At 45.0% G+C, this 20,254-nt stretch overlaps 1 protein-coding gene across 5 annotated transcripts in view; it reads right to left on the minus strand.

Annotated features, from left to right (window-relative positions):
* Window positions 1–19,513, minus strand: part of LOC124605663 (DNA repair and recombination protein RAD54B-like) — a 336,958-nt gene extending 317,445 nt beyond the window's left edge. For all 5 annotated transcript variants that reach the window (XR_006978669.1, XM_047137502.1, XM_047137503.1 and 2 more), the window contains exons 1-3: window positions 19,293–19,513; window positions 3,442–3,670; window positions 3,222–3,321 (exon numbers count right to left, since the gene is read on the minus strand). Coding sequence is in view for 4 of the 5 variants with exons in the window: in XM_047137502.1 (XP_046993458.1) it covers window positions 3,222–3,321; window positions 3,442–3,670; window positions 19,293–19,392 (429 nt within the window). In the remaining variant the exon portion in view is untranslated. The remainder of the gene's footprint in view (window positions 1–3,221; window positions 3,322–3,441; window positions 3,671–19,292) is intronic.
* Between the last annotated feature and the right edge of the window lie 741 nt (window positions 19,514–20,254).

The following is a 20,254-nucleotide window of genomic DNA, read 5'->3' on the forward strand; positions in this document are numbered from 1 at the left end:
TGTATTCACCTGACCAGAAGTCTTGTTCCTCCTGCTACCAAACTTCACTAATTTCCACTATATCGTTAATCAATCCTTTTCCCTGTTTAAATTTTCTAACCTGCCTGACCAATTGAGGAATCGGGCATTCCATGCTCTGATCCGCAGAATGCCAATTTTGTTTCTCCTGATAACAACATCCTCCTGAATAGTCCTCGCCCGGAGATCCGAATGGGGGACTATTTTACCTCCGGAATATTTTACCCATGAGGATGCCATAATCATTTAACCATACAGTAAAGCTGCATCCCCTCGGAAAAAATTACAGCTGTAGTTTCCCCTTGATTTCAGGCGTTCACAGTACCACCAGCACAGCAAGGCCATTTTGGTTAATGTTACATGGTCAGATCAGTCAATCGTCCAGACTGTTGCCCCTGCAACTACTGAAAAGGCTGCTGCCCATTTTCAGATTGTATAGAAGAAGCAATACAATGTTCCAGAAGAAGTGCTTTCTATTATTTAGTAGAAGGCTGATAATTTATCAAAACTTCCAGTCCAGACTCCAGCAAGCAACAACAATGATGAAGAAGCCCACATCACTGCTAACTTTGTCTGAACATTACTTCAAGAAGCATCAGTTCAAAATTTAAGAGTTACAGCACTTGTAATCTGAACATATGCATTTTTCACACAAATGAATGTTGTCAGACTTCAGCTCAAGAACAGCTCCCAGCTGCAGCAGAGTTCATCTGGTGGAATGGTCATTGACAGGAATTCCAGCATTCCAAGAAGACAGACGCTTAATGCTTGGCATGCATGGGAAGCAGCAGCTCACACATCAGATGTGTGATCCTCTGTTGTAGGGAGGCACTACTCAAAAGGTACATAATGACACCACCAATTATGATTGGCTACCTCACTGACTTTTATGCACATAAATTGCAGTAAGTAGTTCTTGTGTGCAGATCTTTATACCTTTAAGCAGTTGGTGCTATTTAAGGTGTTCTCTGCCAGTCAGTTCACACTATAGAAAAAAATTTGAAAGTGGAAGTCAAACCTAAAAGGTGTTTAAAAAAACCTTCACTCAAAAAGCTTACGTAAAATAATGATGTAAAAGAAGACAGCCAAAACTACATCAAAAACTGTTACCCTGGGAAGAACAGTCTGAGATGGAGGACTAGCACAACAACGGAAGTAGGTGCTGTAATAGCTTGGGATTCCATGCTTGCCACGCATGTACTCATGAAATAGTCATAAGCTCCCGTGGGAGGTAGTCACTGGAGTGCAAGTTGTCTACCACACTCCAGTGGACAGAATATGTGTCAGCTGGAGAGCAGATTAAGATGTAAATGGTGCAGAATGAGCATGCCACTGTGCTGAAATGGGTTATTCTTTCTGTAATTCTTTCTCTAATCATAAGAGTGTGTTGAGACCTTCCAGCTCCTAGGGTAAGTGTAGTTACAGGTCCGAAAAGCATTTAAGAGCACTGAAATATATTTGCAGATTTTTGTAACTGTGGAATGCTGTAGAAAAATAAATTCTTATGATCAAATAGTAGGTTCCAATATCATTCACTTGTCAGATGCAATGATAGGTTTTAAAGGGGCATCATTTCAAGCTGTGTAAACATTCCCTTCCTCCTCCCCCCCCCCCCCCAACCTCACACACACACACACACACACACACACACACACACACACACACATTTTCCACTACGTTCTTAGACAACTGTAGGTGTATGCTATTGTAGCTCATCATAATCCAGGTGACCTTTTTCTGTGCTCTGAGCATCTAATGGCTGTCTCTCTAAACTCATGTGATATGCAGAGAGCAGAGGCATATAAGTAAGGTGGTGGTTCCTGTACCACAGAATGAGGACATGGTTTTAGGTGATTACCATCGTCCAACACTGGCCTGGCACGTGATTTGTTGGAATACTGTCCCTCAATCTCTGAGGAGTGCCCCATGTGTCAGGCACCCACAATCTGACCATGATCAAATGTACTGGTAGGGCTTGCTTGTCTTTCTGCAAAGGAATGTCACACAATACATTAGAGCCATTCCATTCAACATGGTAACAGGGGTACTCGGTCTCCAACTACATTGACTTCTCTATTTCAATTGCTCTGAAGTATAAAATACTGACTGCCATCAAAGGTGCCCACACTTCCCTTCTTACCTCATGGGAACATTCTGATTAAAACTGGTTAGTTACTAGGGGTAGATCTTATGTTGATACAAGCATCCTCAGGAAGGCTGCTCTGCTGTAACATCTTCACAGGTTGAAATCAAACAATAGAAAATCAGGCATGTGATTTCAGTTGCCTGAGACTGCATTCGTGTATGTGAGTTGTATGTGAGTTGCATTTGTGTGTGTGTGTGTGTGTGTGTGTGTGTGTGTGTGTGTGCGCGTCTTCTATTGACGAAGGCCTTACAGGCCGAAAGCTTTATCAGTGACAGTCTTTTTGTTGTGCTTATCTGTGACTCAGCATGTCTCCTATATGGTAACAACTTTTCTTTTCATAATCTTGATTGGCTGGTTATTGAAATGCACCAATAGTACGCACTTCCTGCTGGTAGTTGGTTTAACGGAAGATTCTGAAGCATCCGTACCATTCCCTCTCGTGAACAGTTACAGAAATGAGAGTTGTCTCAGGTAGAGCCCCACAAAATTGAATAAGATTAATTCAAAAGGGGTATAGCACGTGCAGCAGTGATTTACCCCACCACTAAGTAGCTCATCTTGGAGCTGACCCCCTTTATTTTACCTTTCTCAGAATTTGGATGGTTCAGCCAATATTTCCATTTTCTACAAGACACAACACTACACTGATTTTCTGAAAAGTAGGCACAGAAGCATGCCTAGAACATTCAGTCATAAAGGACTGGGAGAGTTTACTAGTCTACCAGTTAAAAAAACAGGTTACCAAACTGTGTATGCAATGAAGACTGATTCTCCTGAGATACTAGCCTTATGCCCAGTGGAACATGGGGGAGCAAGAGTAGGAAGACACAGAAGCATAGACAGCCTAGTATATATGTAACAAAGTATTCTGAAAAATAATCCTCAGCCACAGATGTACATACACTACTGAACAAACACTGGAAGACAACAAATGTGACAACATTGGTTTTTGTCACTAGTATTGAATTAACAAATGGCATTGAATAACAAAGTAAACATATTCTGAAAATCAATGATCACAAAATAAAGCGAAAAAAAGTGTCAGATTTATTTATACCTTTAAAATAACTGTCTTCCCTTCCACTTCCAGAACACCATCACCCTCCCAAACTTTGTGCTTTCGTGTTGACTGTTTTGCCCAAACGACATTGAATACCCTGAAGGAAAATTAGTAATTCTTTTTATTTTTATTATTAAGCGAAAATGACATTGAAAATTATGAAATAATTTCAATAGTACTAGCTGTAGAAAACTAAAAAAAGGAAGAATGTAAATACCTTTTCTCAGGGTCATTTACTAAGACAGCATCTTTATTTTCTCCTTGTATTGCTTCTTGTGAAATTTTCACGTGCCCCAGGACACCTGATTTCACATTACAGCTCTCTTCTGGCAGTGTGCCACTACCAGAAACACAATGCCTTTGTTCAGTATCTGCTGCCTTATTTTTTGCAAAAATAAGGTCCAGAAGTGAATCAGTATCACGTGATTTATTTGGGAAATCTGATCCTAAATTATGAACAAAAAAGAGGCTATTTCATTACAGAAATTACTCGTTTACATGTACACACACACACACACACACACACACACACACACACACACACACACACACACACACAGAAGGAAGAAGGGGGGAGGAGAAGTGGTAGTGAGAGGGAGGGATGAAAGGGACGAGGGGGGGGGGGGGGGGAGTGAGAGGGAGGGATGAAAGGGACAAGGGGGGGGAGTGAGAGGGAGGGATGAAAGGGACGAGGGGGGATGAAAGGGACGAGGGCGGCATGAAAGGGACCGGAAGGGGGGGTGAGAGGGATGGGGGGGAGAGAGAGAGAGAGGGACGGGGGGGGGGGGGGGGGGGGATAAGGGACGAGGGGGGGAGTGAGAGGGACGAGGGGGGGAGTGAGAGGGACGAGGGGGGGGGGAGTGAGAGGGACGAGGGTGGGGGGAGTGAGAGGGACGAGGATGGGGGGGAGTGAGAGGGACGAGGATGGGGGGGAGTGAGAGGGACGAGGATGGGGGGGAGTGAGAGGGACGAGGATGGGGGGGAGTGAGAGGGACGAGGATGGGGGGGAGTGAGAGGGACGAGGATGGGGGGGAGTGAGAGGGACGAGGATGGGGGGGAGTGAGAGGGACGAGGATGGGGGGGAGTGAGAGGGACGAGGATGGGGGGGAGTGAGAGGGACGAGGGGGGGGGAGTGAGAGGGACGAGGGGGGGGAGTGAGAGGGACGAGGGGGGGGTGAGAGGGACGAGGGGGGGGAGTGAGAGGGACGAGGGGGGGGTGAGAGGGACGAGGGGGGGGAGTGAGAGGGACGAGGGGGGGGGGGGGAGTGAGAGTGACGAGGGGGGGGGGGAGTGAGAGGGACGAGGGGGGGGGAGTGAGAGAGGGACGAGGGGGGGGAGTGAGAGAGGGACGAGGGGGGGGAGTGAGAGAGGGACGAGGGGGGGGGAGTGAGAGAGGGACGAGGGGGGGGAGTGAGAGAGGGACGAGGGGGGGGGGGAGTGAGAGAGGGACGAGGGGGGGGAGTGAGAGAGGGACGAGGGGGGGGAGTGAGAGAGGGACGAGGGGGGGGAGTGAGAGAGGGACGAGGGGGGGGAGTGAGAGAGGGACCAGGGGGAGTGAGAGAGGGACCAGGGGGAGTGAGAGAGGGACCAGGGGGAGTGAGAGAGGGACCAGGGGGAGTGAGAGAGGGACCAGGGGGAGTGAGAGAGGGACCAGGGGGAGTGAGAGAGGGACCAGGGGGAGTGAGAGAGGGACCAGGGGGAGAGAGAGAGGGACCAGGGGGAGAGAGAGAGGGACGAGTGGGAGAGAGAGAGGGACGAGTGGGAGAGAGAGAGGGACGAGTGGGAGAGAGAGAGAGAGGGACGAGTGGGAGAGAGAGAGAGGGACGAGTGGGAGAGAGAGAGGGAGGGAGGAGGGGGAGTGTTGGGAAGAGGTAGATGGGCAAAGAGCTAGAGGGGAAGGGGGGGAAGGGGAGGGGAGGGGAAAGGAGGAAGGGGGACGGGGCAGAGGGAGGGGGACGGGGCAGAGGGAGGGGGACGGGGCAGAGGGAGGGGGACAGGGCAGAGGGAGGGGGACGGGGCAGAGGGAGGGGGACGGGGCAGAGGGAGGGGGACGGGGCAGAGGGAGGGGGACGGGGCAGAGGGAGGGGGACGGGGCAGAGGGAGGGATTGGATGGTTGATTGGTTTCTGGTATAAAGGGACCAAACCACAGGAACATCAGTCCGTTTTTCCTGATGCAAGCAAGACTCAAGGTACAAAAACACCCAAAGTACGTTTGAGAATGTAAAAGGGGGAAAAGGATGGGGAAATACATCTAAAAAGAAAACGATTGGAACAAACAAAAAATGGGGAAATGTACACCACATGGAAAAGTAGAAGAAGATATTAAAACCATAGAGCAGATGGTCTGGGCTGGCTGATCACAATAATAAAAAGAGGATGAACCAGCCACTCTGCAACACATTAAAATGTCTACCCCAAGAAGACAAGGCAAGGTGAACACATGTAGGGAAAAGATGACCACCAAGACAGACAAATGCAAAGAAAGAGCGACAGAGTTAAAATGGAAGGAGGGTGGCAGCCTCGGAGAGAAGGCTAAATGCTATCCACATCAAGCGGGTATTTGCCTGGTTTGAGCACTGGAATGATGGTGCTCTCTCACCATTGCGATGGAAAGATGCCATCGCAGCAGATCCTCTTGAAGATGACGAGGAGATGTCACTTGTAGTCAGACGAGAGATGTTTGATCCTCTGACTGTGGATATAACTGGACCAGGAGCTGAAATCAATGTGCAAGGACGCTAAGAAGCTCTCACTCTGTAACTGGAGTGTTATGGGGTTCACTGTGACTTTTAGTGAACGGGAGAGCTCTCCTTCCCATCCACCGTTTGAGGGTGCAAAATGCTGGGGGATAATTCTCCAATGCTCCAGTACAGTGCTCAGTAAAGTGCTCGGCAATTGTGTTTGCATTGGCAGATAACACGCCATTGATGTTAATGCCAGTGACACCTGTTGGGGTCTGGTACCCACAAACACATCTGGTCTTCATCCAGAATTGGGAAGGTGAAGTATCGCACCCAATGGTCAAGACGTACGTCTCCCAGCATTCTTGTTTCCGTGGTTTTATAAGCTGGCGAACAAAGGCATGGAGCTATTCTATTAGGTGATCTAGGGAGGGGTGCTACTTATGTCACTGTATATCTCGAGAATACTCTTTAATGGTCTCAGCAATTTCTGGCAACCACCAAGGTACTGACTTTCGCCTGGAGTAGCATAAAGAACAAGGGACTGTGTTTTGTGCCCCAGAAACGATCATTCTAGTGACCTGCTCAACTACCACATCTATGGTACCATGTGGGGGAGATTCAGCAGTGACAGCAGAGGTGAAAACTTCCCAGTCTGCCATGTTTAAAGTCCACCTTGGTAGACATCTGGGGGAATGGCACTTGGGGAGTGACAGCAAGATGGGAAGTGGTCACCACCACACAAGTCATCGTGGGCTCTCCAGTGGACAGATTAGAGAAGTCCTGGGCTGTAGAGGGATAAATCAATGGCCGAGTAAGTGCCATGAGCCACACTGAAATGTGTGGGGGCCCCAGTATTCAAGAGACGTTTAAGAGGCAAAGGTCGAGTTAAGACAGGAAAGTTTTGACATCTCTACCTCAGCCAGTATGCACAGTGCCACCCCACAAGGGGTTATGGGCATTAAAATCTCCCAAAAGTAGGAAAGGTCAATGATCAATCAGTGCAGCCAATGCGTAGACACTAACTCTACCTGATACACTATTATAGTCACTACGGTTCTTCTAACATCTCCTACAGACGGGAAGGGTAGGGGTTTGCATTGCTGGGAACCAGGTTTCCTGGAGGGAAATGCAGAGAGCAGGTGTAAAGCTTAACAGTTGCCATAGCTAAGCCAGGTGGTGGAAAAAACCGCAGCAATTCCACTGGAGGATGACATTATCGTGAGGCTGGGAAGGCATGAAGCGCACAAGGAAGCAGGTTACGCCTCAGGGTCACCTGCTGCCACCAACTATTTGTATCCCTTCCTATTGTGGATGAGGCACGAGCGAGATCCAGGTCCTCAGGGGACGCTGAGATCTCCACCTCATCCACAGGTGCAGAATCTGCAGGAAGTGGTGATGCTGGAGCCACTGGAGGGTCCTTTTTCTTAGCAGACTCCTTTGTTTACTTTACTTCTCACTTTTCTTTAGAGGGTGGCTGGGAGGACTTCTCCAAAGTAGCTTCAGGCACTGAGGAAGACTGTAAAACTCTTCGTCCAGCAGCTTTTGGCTCCTTTAGCCACTGGCGAGTGTCCACTGTGTCATTAGTAGAGACCTTGGGAGAGAGGGTCCCAAGGGACCCCTTCCGCAAGAGAGGAGCTGGAGGAGGCTGTTGCTTCTCTGGCTGGGGGAGAGGAGGGGGGGGGGGACCAATGTCATCTGCGTTTGGGGGGGGGGGAGGGGAGACTGCTCCTGAAGTATCAATGGAAGGAGATTTTTCCCCTATCACCAAGGCGGCAGATGTATTCTGGAGGCCCGGAGAGCCCACTGTAGCGGCACAAGAGTGTGGTACGACTGTTACCTGTGACGGCGATGCTACTGTAGCTGCAGCATATGTGGACGTCAACCGAACAGGGTATAACTTCAAATTTACATTTAGCCTCTTGGTAAGTCAATCAGTCCAGGGTCTTGTACTCCATGATTTTGTGCTCCATTTGGTGTACTGCGCAGTCAGGCGAGCAGGGAGAGTGCTGCTCTCCACAGTTGATACACGTGAGAGGTGAAGCATGCAGAGTATCTGGGTGCAGTGGATGTTCGCAGTCTTGACATGTGGCGCTAGTAGTGCAGTGAGAAGACGTGCCCCAATATCCAGCACTTACAGCACCGCATAGGGGGAGGGACACGTGTGTGTGTGTGTGTGTGTGTGTGTGTGGTTTGAGGTTTTCAGGCGCTAAACAGTGTGGTCATCAGCGCCCAAACGCATAGAAACAGGAACACATGCAGTGAAGGGATGAAGACGGACAGCGAACAAGGAGAACGGCTAAAAGACACAAACCTGACGCAGTTACAAATCCTCACATACAGAGGCAAAACAAGAGGAGAAGAAACGCACTAAAAAAGGAAACACAAGGAAAAGAGAACAGAAATCCAAGTGAAACAAGTAGGTAATCGTGACTGGCGGACCTCTAACCTAAAGCCTGGGTGAGCCAGTAACCCAGCAGCACATTAAAATCCTCTCCCTAAAATCCGAGGCAACAAATTGGACAGGGCACAAAACCGTAAGACCTTAACCACAGTCGTTGCGTCGTCTTGCAAAATAGAGGGCAAATCCGGTGGCAAGGAAACCACCGCCCTCTGGTCAGAGAATAAAGGACAGTCAAGTAAAATGTGGCGGACAGTTATCTGGATGCCACAAGCACTGCAGACTGGGGGGTCCTCCCGCCGGAGTAAAAAACCGTGCGTTAAGGGACTGTGCCCGATGCGGAGGCGAGTGAGGAGAACCTCATCCCACCTGCATGACTGGTAGGACGTACCCCATGGCCGCATGGTGGCCTTGACCAAACGCAGCTTATTTTCACCGACTGCCAGCCACTCCTCTTCCCACTGACGCATAACACGAAAACGCAAAAGGGAGGTAACAGCATGGAGGGGGACGGTACATTCAACAACGTGAGGGGGGGAACATGCATCTTCAGCAGCGACATCCGCCAGTTCGTTTCCCCATAACCCACGTGCCCCGGTACCCAGCAGAAAGAAACCTCCTTCCCCTGCCGTTGCAGGTGGAGTAGGGCATCATGGATGTTCAGGACGACCGTATCCGCTGGGTACAAGCGTTGCATGGTCTGAAGGGCACTCAGGGAGTCAGAACAGATGAGAAACTTAAGACTGGGAACACATCTCATCTGCTCCAATGCCCGCAAGATCGCAAACAATTCGGCATCAAAGATGGTAAATGCTGCAGGAAGCCGTAACTTGACGACTCGATCAGGGAAAACAACAGCACAACCAACAAAGTCCCCCTGTTTAGAGCCATCCGTAAATACTGGTACATGGTCGGCAAGCTGGTTTAAAATATCGTAAAATAAGGAGGTAAAAACAAACGCAGGAGTGCAGCTCCTCCGGTACTCTGACAAGTCTAAAAGGACGCTGGGCCTCTGGAGCAACCAGGGAGGCAGGCGGGTAAAACCCTGGAGTTGGGGTGCCACACGCTCCACACCAAGGGACTCAAGCAAATATGGTTTATCAGCACAGTTGTAAACCATCACCTTAACCTTTCTGGCGATGAATCACCCTCTAAGGACAAGATGAAAGCACTGGTAGCAACCCTGTTGTCTTTTCCCTGTAAATGCGCCAGATTAAATGAACACCCTGCCATTCTAGATTGGTGCAGAGTGTATCATCAGATTGCAAGAGGAGGTCACGATGGAAAATAATCCTATGGACCATGTTGAGGCTTTTATGGGGAGAGGTGGAAAAAGGAATATCACCCAGCCAGTCACATGCAACTAACGCCTGGGACTGGGATGGGGATGCTTTCTGAATCAAGACTGCACCACCTCTGATCTTTGACAGGGCTGTCACTGCCCCAAACATATAATCAAGATGTTCAACAAAAAAATTGAGGCTTCGTAGGTAGCAATTCTGCTACAGACTAAATATCAAGACGAATATCGCTCTCTTCTTTCTGTAGCCCTAGCTTCCTCTCATGGTGTAGCGAGTGATGGAAACAATTTAGGGTCGTATCTTTCAGCATTGTACTCTATCTTGCCCATCTTATAGACTGCTGGCAACGTACGGTCACTAGCAAGAGATGACTTAGTCCGCTTCACTGCGGGTCATCCACCCTGATGCCACCCACTCCAATCAGGGGCTCTCCCCACATGTACCACCCAGCCACAGCAAAGGCAACCTGGTATGATGGCCATTCCCGGGAGTCCTGATGCCCCAGGAAGACAGGCATCTACTCCTTGGCATATGTGGCAAGTTTACAGCTCAGGCATCAGCAGTGTGATCCCTGTGTTGTCAGGGGGCTATAACCAAATGGGTACATGATGGCCCCACCGCAAAGGACTGACTACCATGATGGTTATTGGGTGCAGAGAAATCCAATATTGTCATGGGGGCAATAGAGGACAGGAGACAACGGAAGCAGATGACATACCCTCGCCGAAATAGCTGAATTGCAGGTGGAGATGCAAAGCTATGACAAGTGGTTCATGAGATCAAATCCAGGGGCACTACAGATAACTCACACACCACGTAGTGCATCCTTTCACATAAGCCTGCAATGGATTGATGGGGTAGAGGGAGGGAGGAAGGGAGGGGACAGAGGGAGGGATCGAGGGAGGGGACAGAGGGAGGGAGGGGGGAGGGGGGAGGGAGGGGGGAGGGAGGGGGAGGGAGGGGGGAGGGGGGGGGGGGCAGAGGGAGGGACAGGGTGAGAGTGTGTTATGTTGTGGGAAGCAGGGAACTGGGAACAGCATGTATGGGAAGCTCAATGTCAAGACAGGAGAGCGAAAAGACGGGGAAGCAAAGTGGCAAAAGAGGGTAGGATGGGGGTAAGGATAGGACAACTGAGGATGCGGATAAAAGTGTATCCAGAATGAATCTTTCACTATTCAGCAAAGTGTCTGCTTTTCTGGAACTCCATACCAATTATAAGTGTGTGACACACCAGGACTTGAATCTGGAATTTAACCTTACTTTTGTTTTGTTTTGGTTTTAGGGCACAAAACTGCTATGGTCATTAGCGCCCGGTCTGTGACTTAGGAAAAGGTAAGAAACGAAAATGGAAACCAGCAGCAATGGGAACGAAACTCAAAAAATTGGAGAAACTAAAAACAGAAGGAAAGCTTAAAAAACCACTACAGAAAGGGGTTGGTTGTCCCCAAAAAGAGCTTCAAATGACTGACGTCATCTCACTGGCACTAATAAACTCGAGAACGCGATCGGCTGAGTGCATGTCATCTGCTAAAATGGGGCGGGGGGGGGGGGGGGGGGGGGGGTCTTAACATGGGGGAGACGACGAGGAGGAGGAGGAGAAATAGAAATCATGGACAAAGCAAGGCTAAGCCCCACCAAACCCACCTGAGAGCGGACAGTGGGCAGACAATGGCTTGAAGCCATGAAAAGAATAGAATAGTAGCAGTGAGCAGGGGAAGAGCAGATAGTGATGGCATACAAAAATAGGAGGTGTGACAGCGAAATCTAAAGGGGAAGGGATCGCAGCATCAATCAGAAGACTATCGACAGGGCTAGTGCAAAAGGCACCAGTGACTAAACAAATACCACAATGGCGAACTGGGTCCAGGAGTGCGTAAGGGGCAGCTGATCCATAAACTTGACAACCTCAGTCCGGGCGGGACAGAACAAATGCCCAGTAAAGGCAGAGAAGCGTTGAATGATCTGCACCCCTAGATCAACCCCAGAACAGGGTTGACCAATGGTCCGGCAGAGGCCACAAGTCCATTAATAGCGATGAGAAAAAGGAGAACAGTTAATATGGAGCCCTGCAGAATGCCAGACTCCTGGGTCCACAGAGAGCTAAGAAGAGTGCCTATCCAAACTCTGAATAATCAATGGGACAGGAACTGATGAATAAAAATCATGAGGGCGACCCGAAGCCCCCACTCATGGAGCATAAGAGTGATGTCATGGCACCAAGTTGTCTTGCAGAGCTTATGAAGATTAAAGGAAACATGACTAGCTGGCAGCACTGAGGAAATGCCTGCCGAACTGCAGATTCCAATCAAAGCAGATGATCGATCAGAGGCCGTCCCTCCCGAAGGAAGCACTGGTAAGGAGACAAAAGATCCTGAGATTCAAGGATCCAATTGAGCCACCATCTGTTCTATTAACTTGCAAGGGACATTGGTTTGAATGACTGGCCAGTAACTATCAAGGGACAACAGATGCTTGCCAGACAACAGATGCTTGCCAGGCTTAAGGACAGGAACCAAAATACTGTCTCTCCACTGAGAGGGGAAAATGACTTGGAGCCAAATATTGTTAAACACGAGGAGGAGATATTAATACTGTCGAGGATTGAGGTGTTGAAGCAATTGGTTATGGACGGAATCAGGGCAGGAGCTGAATAGTGCAAAGAAGGGAGAGCCAGAAGAAGCTCCCATTCAGTAAAAGGTTCATTGCAGGATTCCGCCTGACAAGGGGTAAAACATAAGCGGGAACTTTCCGGAGGAGGAAGGCAGCTGGATAGGAGGTTGATGCCAATAATGTCACAAAATGTGTCATAAGGTGCTCCGTGAGAACTGGCAGATCTTTACAAATCCCATCTGGAAAGGCAAGGCCCATAATGGAAGACTGCCGTTGGCACCTATGACAAAGGGACAGAAGAACCTGAAGAGGAGACAAAGCATTTCCAACACACCATCTTGCTCCGTTTCATTAAGTAACAAGCTTTGGGGTGAAGAAAGTCATGGCTTTGGGGCGAAGATGTTTAAATGTCATAAGACCAGTGAAGGACGGGGGCCGCTTAAGATGTTGTAAGGCACGACGACAATTACAGATTGCAGTGGCAGAGGCTGTGGTCCACCGTAGAAGTGGCTAATGGTGAATGGGGCCCATTGAGTGGAGAATGGCAATGCTGGCAGCACGGATTATCTTATTGGACAGATCACGTACGACTTCATCAATACAACCTGCCAAAAAAGATGTGAACATGACCTGGGAGGTATTGAGGCCAGTCGGCACAACGAATAGCCCAGCAGGGTACCCAAGTCATGATCAATGTCATTGGCCTCAGCTGCCAGAGACAGTAGTCATGTGATGTTAGTTACATGTGCATGAATGTGTGAGTATTTTGTTTCATGCAGAAGAAGAGCTTTTGGCCAAAAGCTTATCTTGTGAGCAGTCTTTCTGTAGTGCTCGTCTCTGATTCAACATCTCCACCATATGCTGAGTAGCAATGTATCCTTTTCATATATTTTCATTATTCCATCCTGGATTTCATATTGTCTGTTTTTACTACTAATCAAAATGTACAAGGTCCCAGGCGGCCTTTGGGATGGGAAAATGTTCCTAAACATGGAACAATCAGCAATGACCAACAGCATGATGATGCATAAAATATTGAAAACCACTGCATTAAATACACAATGTGAATCTACAGGTCATGTGGCCTGTAACAGATGTGTAATGATGACCTCTCCATTAGCAAACAAATCCACATTAGTTCCTCATTGGAATTTCTACAAGGGAACTGCCAACAGGGCATGACCATAAGAGAAAAAATAAATTGAAAAAACAATGACATTCTAAAAGCAGATGCGAGAAATATTTGAAGTCTGGATGTGGTAGAAAATATGAGAAAGTAAATTCAAAGCTTAATTTGGGTACAGCACTAGACAGTGACAAGAAATGGAAAAATTAGATTTATAGTCAGATGAATATAGGGTAATGCCTTGAACTGCAGAAAATGGTATAACAGTAAAATTTCTTATGAATAAGAAGGTAGGGCAAAGAGTGAGTCACTGAAAGCAGTTGAGTTATGTGAGTATTACCATCAAAATTGTCAGCAAACCAATGGCAACAACAATAGTTCAGGTACACAAGCCAAAATAACAAGCATGAAATGAAGAGGTAAGATAGCTTATGAAGGTGCTGTATGAGTAACTCGGTGAGGAAAGGGAGATAATAATCTAATAATCATGGAAAACTAGAACAGTAATAGAGTAGAAAACAGACTTATGGGAGCACAAGGACTTTGTGCTAGAAAGGAGAAAGGTTCTGAAGTCTGTAATGAATTTCAGCCAGAAAAAGCAAAGATACTGTTAAAGAATCACAAGAGGTGCAGGTATACTTGGAAAAGGCCCATGTTAGTGGGAAGATATAAGGTGGGTTACATCATGGTCATACAAAGATTCCAGAATCAGATATTTGATTATAAGGCATATTCAGGAACAAATATAGCCTCAGATCTCAATTTACTAACAACAAAAAGTAGATTGAGTTTCAGAAAATTACCAGGAAGTATCTATTTGTAAAGAAATCAGATACTGAAGTAGTGAGGAATGATGAGATGTCTTTTGAGATTTCTGAGGCTGTAGATACTGTTATAACCATTACTATAGTAGGTAGTTCAGTTGTAGATGAACAGACAAGCCTAAAAAGAGCAGTCACAAACATGGAACAAACTAGTGTAAGTACAAAGAGGGTAACTGCACAAAAGACTTATGTAACAGAAGAACTACTTCAAATTATTAAAAAAGTAAAGTAGGCCTAATACAATGGGAAGCCAAAGTGAAATGGCTACACATAAAATATGAAGAAATCAAAAAGGAAATGGCCATAAAAAGACCAGATTCATCACATAGAAACGCCAAAACAACTTTTGGTAAATTAAAAAGCAAAGGTGTCAACATTATGAGGGAGGGAGGGAGGGAGGGAGAGAGAGAAAGAGAGAGTGCAGATGGGTGACAAGATTAATTTGAGGACCTCTACAAGAGGAAGCAACAGTCTGTGCAGGTGATAGAAGAAACATGCGGTACATTGGAGGGTATAGAGAATCCAGTATTAGAGTCAGTGAGACGTGTGATCAAATACAGCAGAAAAGACACAAGACATTCCTTCAGAAATTCTAAAATCATTGGACCAAAGGAAAAGTAAATTAGTACTCAAGTTATTGTGTATAAACTATGAGCCTAGAGACATACCATCACATTTTTAAAAACATATCATCCACAAAAAAGGGTAGATAGATGTGAAAATTATCAAACAAGAATGGGAAAGTAAATGAGGTATTGTTACATGATCAGTTTGGCTTTGGGAAATCTACATTAGGCACCAGAAAGGCAGTTCTGATGTATTTTATAGCGTAAGCAAAACTTTAGTAAAACGAAAGCATCGTCATAGGATTTGTCAACAGAAAAAGTGTGTGGCAACGTAAAGTACATACAAGCTATTGGGAAAGACAGGTAATACATGCAACAGAGCAATAAGTATCAACAATCATGAACAAAGTGCTCAGATTGAAATGGGGCATACAGCAGGGATGCAGTCTCTTCCCTACTGATCAGTCTGCACACTGAAAAAGCAATGAAGGAAATAAGAGAAAGGTTCAGCAGTGGGATTAACATTTAGGCTTGAATGAGCACAGAATATGGACTAAGAGTAAACTGAAGAAAGATTTAAGTAGGCCTACAGAGAAAAATCAAAAATGAGACTAGTACTAAACCTATCAAAACTGGGGACCACATAGACAAAATGAAGGAATTCTGCCATCTTTGAAGCAAAGTAACACATGATGGATGAAGCAAGGACGACACAAGAAACCTACTACTATCAAACATATGCCTTAATATAAGAAACTAATTTCTGAGAATGTGTGTGGGTTGCACAACACAGTATGGAAATGAATTGTGGACCATTGGGAAATTGGAAAAAAAGAGAATTGAAGAATTGGAGATGTGTTACAGACAGATGCTGAAAATTAAGAGGACTTAGATGACAACAAATTAGGATCTTCTCCACAAAATCAGCAAAAAATGTATATGTGGAAAACAATGCCTAGAAGAAGGGACTAGATAATAGGACATTTTAAGACAAGAGGGCACAACTTCCATGGTGCTACACTGGACTTACATTAATAATAATAATAATAATAATAATAATAATATTTTATTGTCGTTAAGCTTACAGAAGCAATAGACAACGTCAAATTACAAAATATAAACAAAATTATATGCAGGAGTTATAAGTACAATATTACAATAGTTTTATAAATAGTCAATAGACAGGAGATACAATATATAAAGTGAGGTAGTACAACCAAATCAATCACAATGTTCCAGTACAAAATACAGAAAAAAGTCAGAATACAGAATACCAAGACAGGAAAACATATTATATACAAAGAAATATTACATCAGATTATAATAACTGCTCTTTGCAACTGTGCAAAGAAAAACAGATTAATGGTTATTACTAGCTACTAACAAGTAGGTAACGAGAACTGCTAATGAAATAATTAATACAGTATATCGGGAACAGCCAAAGTTTATAATATTAGCCTATTTGTTTTTGACTGCAATCAAGAAATTCACCAAGAGAGTAAAAAGGATGCTCGACCAGCCACTCATACAGCTTTGGCTTGATCTTTTCAACAGGACGATCGAATTTACAAAGAGAAAATTTATTGCAACATTTGGAACCTATTACATGATAGCTTTTTAAATACTTAGTTAAACATCGAAAAGGTACATCATTGTGTTTCCTGTTTCTCCTATTACACGAATGTATATTTTCTCTTAATTTCTGGTTTGGTAAATTGTTCATATATATATATAAAAAATAGAGGGAAACATTCCACGCGGGAAAAATATATTTAAAAACAAAGATGATGTGAATTACCATTCGAAAGCGCTGGCAGGTCGATAGAAACACAAACAGACACATACATACACACAAAATTGAAGCTTTCGCAACAAACTGTTGCCTCATCAGGAAAGAGGGAAGGAGAGGGAAAGACGAAAGGAAGTGGGTTTTAAGGGAGAGGGTAAGGAGTCATTCCAATCCCGGGAGCGGAAAGACTTACCTTAGGGGGAAAAAAGGACGGGTATACACTCGCGCACACACACACACACACACGTCTGCTTGTGTCTGTATATGTGTGGATGGATATGTGTGTGTGTGCGCGCAAGTGTATACCCGTCCTTTTTTCCCCCTAAGGTAAGTCTTTCCGCTCCCGGGATTGGAATGACTCCTTACCCTCTCCCTTAAAACCCACTTCCTTCCGTCTTTCCCTATTTCCTGATAAGGCAACAGTTTGTTGCGAAAGCTTCAATTATATATATATGGAGAGAGAGAGAGACAGAGAGAGAGAGAGAGAGAGAGAGAGAGAGAGAGAGAGAGAGAGAGAGAGTAGTAAACCATAAGAAATAATGCTCTGAAAGAAGGCAAAATATGCTGATCTAATATACTGATCTGATACACAACCTTTTAATCTTCTCAACAAACACTACTCTAGAAAGCCTAGCAGATATATAGTTAATATGGTAATTCCAATTAAGTTTACTATCTAAATATATACCAAGAAATTTAACATTATTTGAAACATTCAGAAATAAGGTATCTCTTAAGCTGAAAAACATTAACTGTGTTTTATTTTCATTTAATAAAAAACTGTTTGGTCTGGACCATTTTGATGCTTCACTGATGGTATTTTCTGTTATTTTTTTAACAATTCAATGTCAGTGTCACTGTTGATAAAGATTGTATCGTCAGCATATAATATTCAATGGGAACTTACATTAGATGGTAAATCACTAATCATAATCAGAAAAAGCAGTGGGCCAAGCACTGAGCCCTGAGGCACACCACACGGGACATCGGCTACATTGGATCTATCTTCATTAATACAAACAATCTGTTTACGGTGCTCCAAAAAAGACCCAAGAATACCCAAGCCACTGTTTTGAAAACCTACAATCTCTAATTTATGTAGAAGTGGTTCACACAATCAAATGCTTTACTCAGATCACAAAAGGTGACCAGAGTAAACTCCTTATCTCCGAATACCTGGAGAACCTTTTTAACGAGCGAATCAATAGCATGAGTGGTCAATCTATTTTTCCTAAAACCAAACTGCTCATTCGAAATAATAGAATTATTATCTAGAAAGTTACACATTGGTTATACATAACAGTTTCTAATACTTTAGAAAAAGCAGGAGAACGACAGTTCAAACCCGCGTCCGGCCATCCTGATTCAGGTTTTCCGTGATTTTCCTAAACTGCTTCAGGCAAATGCCGGGATGGTTCCTTTGAAATGGTATGGACATCTTTCTTCGCCATCCCTATCTAACCCAATGACCTCGCTCTTAGGTCCCTTCCCCCAAATCAACCAACCAACCTTCCATAGTACTAGAGCGAGCCACCAAGGGCATAATGGGCAGAGACTGGAAAGTATCCACTAAATAACTGAAGACATTGGAGTGAGATGCTCTCCAAGCCCCAAATGCATACTTAATATGATTCAACATTAATGGATATCAATGATAGGATTCACTGTTAACATCGCCACCATCAGAGAAAGCAAGAAAAAAAATAACAATCCAATGAGCACACAATACAAACTAAGAGTATACAAAAGGAAGGCTGAATACTGATAAGTGACGACTTTAGGAATGTACTACAGTCCCCTAAATACCACTCCCAAAAGGACCACAATGGCAACACCATGCTATCAAATGGACGGAGGCATTTAAACAATGATTTTTCTCCTGCTCCATGCTTGAATGGAACGAGAAGAAATCCCAATATTAAAAGAGCATTTAGTAAGGCCATTCAAATTTACTGACACCTTAATAATAGTCTAATTATTCACACAAGCAAGCAGAGCATCATATTCTTCATTCAACATTCCCAAAAGAAGGTAATCAGGTGAACTGAGTGTTTCTGAACTTCCGATAACTTACTGAAGAACGTATTGGGTACGTTTCTTACACGGAAAACTTACATTTCAAGCTCTGCCCATAAATTCATAATTACACGATTCTAAAATTTGCAGTTGGGCAATATTGTCACTGAGATATATGGGAGTGATAACATAAGAGGATATGAACTGGATTCTTATCTCTGTTACAACTAAAGTAAAATTTCAGTATAGTTCACTTCATTGGTAGCACAACCCGACTGAAAAAAAAAAATTGTCTACTGAAACAATTTTTGCAACTGTTCTAGGATACTCATTCCGACATTCTGCGAAGTATTTGACAGTCAACTTTCACACATTCGCATAAGGCGTCTTGTTGAAGCACGTATGGCATTGAAATAGCCGCTAAGTTCTGCAAGTGAAAACTCATTAAGCGAAGGGAGAGTGTGTAATGATTTGCTTGTACGCAAGTGCGCTGAATATGAATGAACCTTGTAGATGTGAGTGGGATTGTAGATGTGATTCGTTTACAACATACGTTATCACGTTTTTTAGGTACATATATCACATTAACGCTTCGCTAAGTGCCAATCTTTACGTAAACAGTTAATAGACATACAAATAACACATTAACACCTAGTGGAAGATAACATGCGAAATATAAAAACATGTGTACTTGGCCCTATAGTTAAATGTGTTCGTTTGCGACTTTTCAATCAATTCTCCTTTCCTACTCACCCAAGTTTCTAACAGAAGCTTGGGGAAAATCCGCTTTGTTCACGTTACCTGCCGCTCCACCCACACTGTATTTTACAGACGGTGCGGCCGAGCGTCTCATTCTTTATTATTGCTCTATTAACAGCACTTCAAATGTACTTCAGGATAACACACGATAATTAAACATAACCACATTGCCTACTTCTATTCGAACTTGTTTTACCCGCGCACCAAAGTGACATCAAAACATACTAAATCAGAAGCAAAGATGTTGTAATACTCGTCAGGTCATTACAGTCTGTGGTAGCACAGGCAAGACAGTGGTATCACGGAAGGATCTGTCTACGTAAATATCTCCACAAACATCTGTGCATAAGTTGCCGCAAATCTCGACACTCACCATCTGTCGATAAAGCAACGAACTTTCAGTGACAAGCGGCTATTCTATCGCGGATAATATTTCAGTTCACGACAGTTAAATTCATGAAATTCTTCTGTGGTCTATGTGGTATCGTCCGAGGAGCGGGGTGTCAAAGCAAGGTTGGTACATTGCAAGGAAACACAGGAAAGTATAGTCGCTGTGTGCTACATCAACGAATGAACAACACCGACGTAGCCATGCCTTTTAGGGCTTCGCTACACCCCCCGTAATCGATGGTTTACTTGTGGTTGAGCAGAGGAACGCTCGCTAAACAGGTGACGGTTGAGCTAGCGATGTCGAGACATGTTGACATGCTAGCGTTCGCGGCCGAGGCAGCCAGCCAGCCTGGCCGCTTCGGAGCCGACCGATCGCCCACCAGCCGGGCTTGACCCACCTTCGGCCCCATCGCCCGATTCCTGCGAAGTTACTGGACCTAAATTCGAAGGTGGATGCTTCTTCTGATAATTATCGTTACCATTATTTCAGTTGCCCTGGTGTACTCTAGCTAAGTAGGCGTCATGTCTTTTAAATTATTATTACTATTCCTTTTGTAATTATGATT

This window comes from Schistocerca americana, chromosome 3 (assembly GCF_021461395.2).
Source record: "Schistocerca americana isolate TAMUIC-IGC-003095 chromosome 3, iqSchAmer2.1, whole genome shotgun sequence".
In the NCBI taxonomy this organism is placed as follows: domain Eukaryota; kingdom Metazoa; phylum Arthropoda; class Insecta; order Orthoptera; family Acrididae; genus Schistocerca; species Schistocerca americana.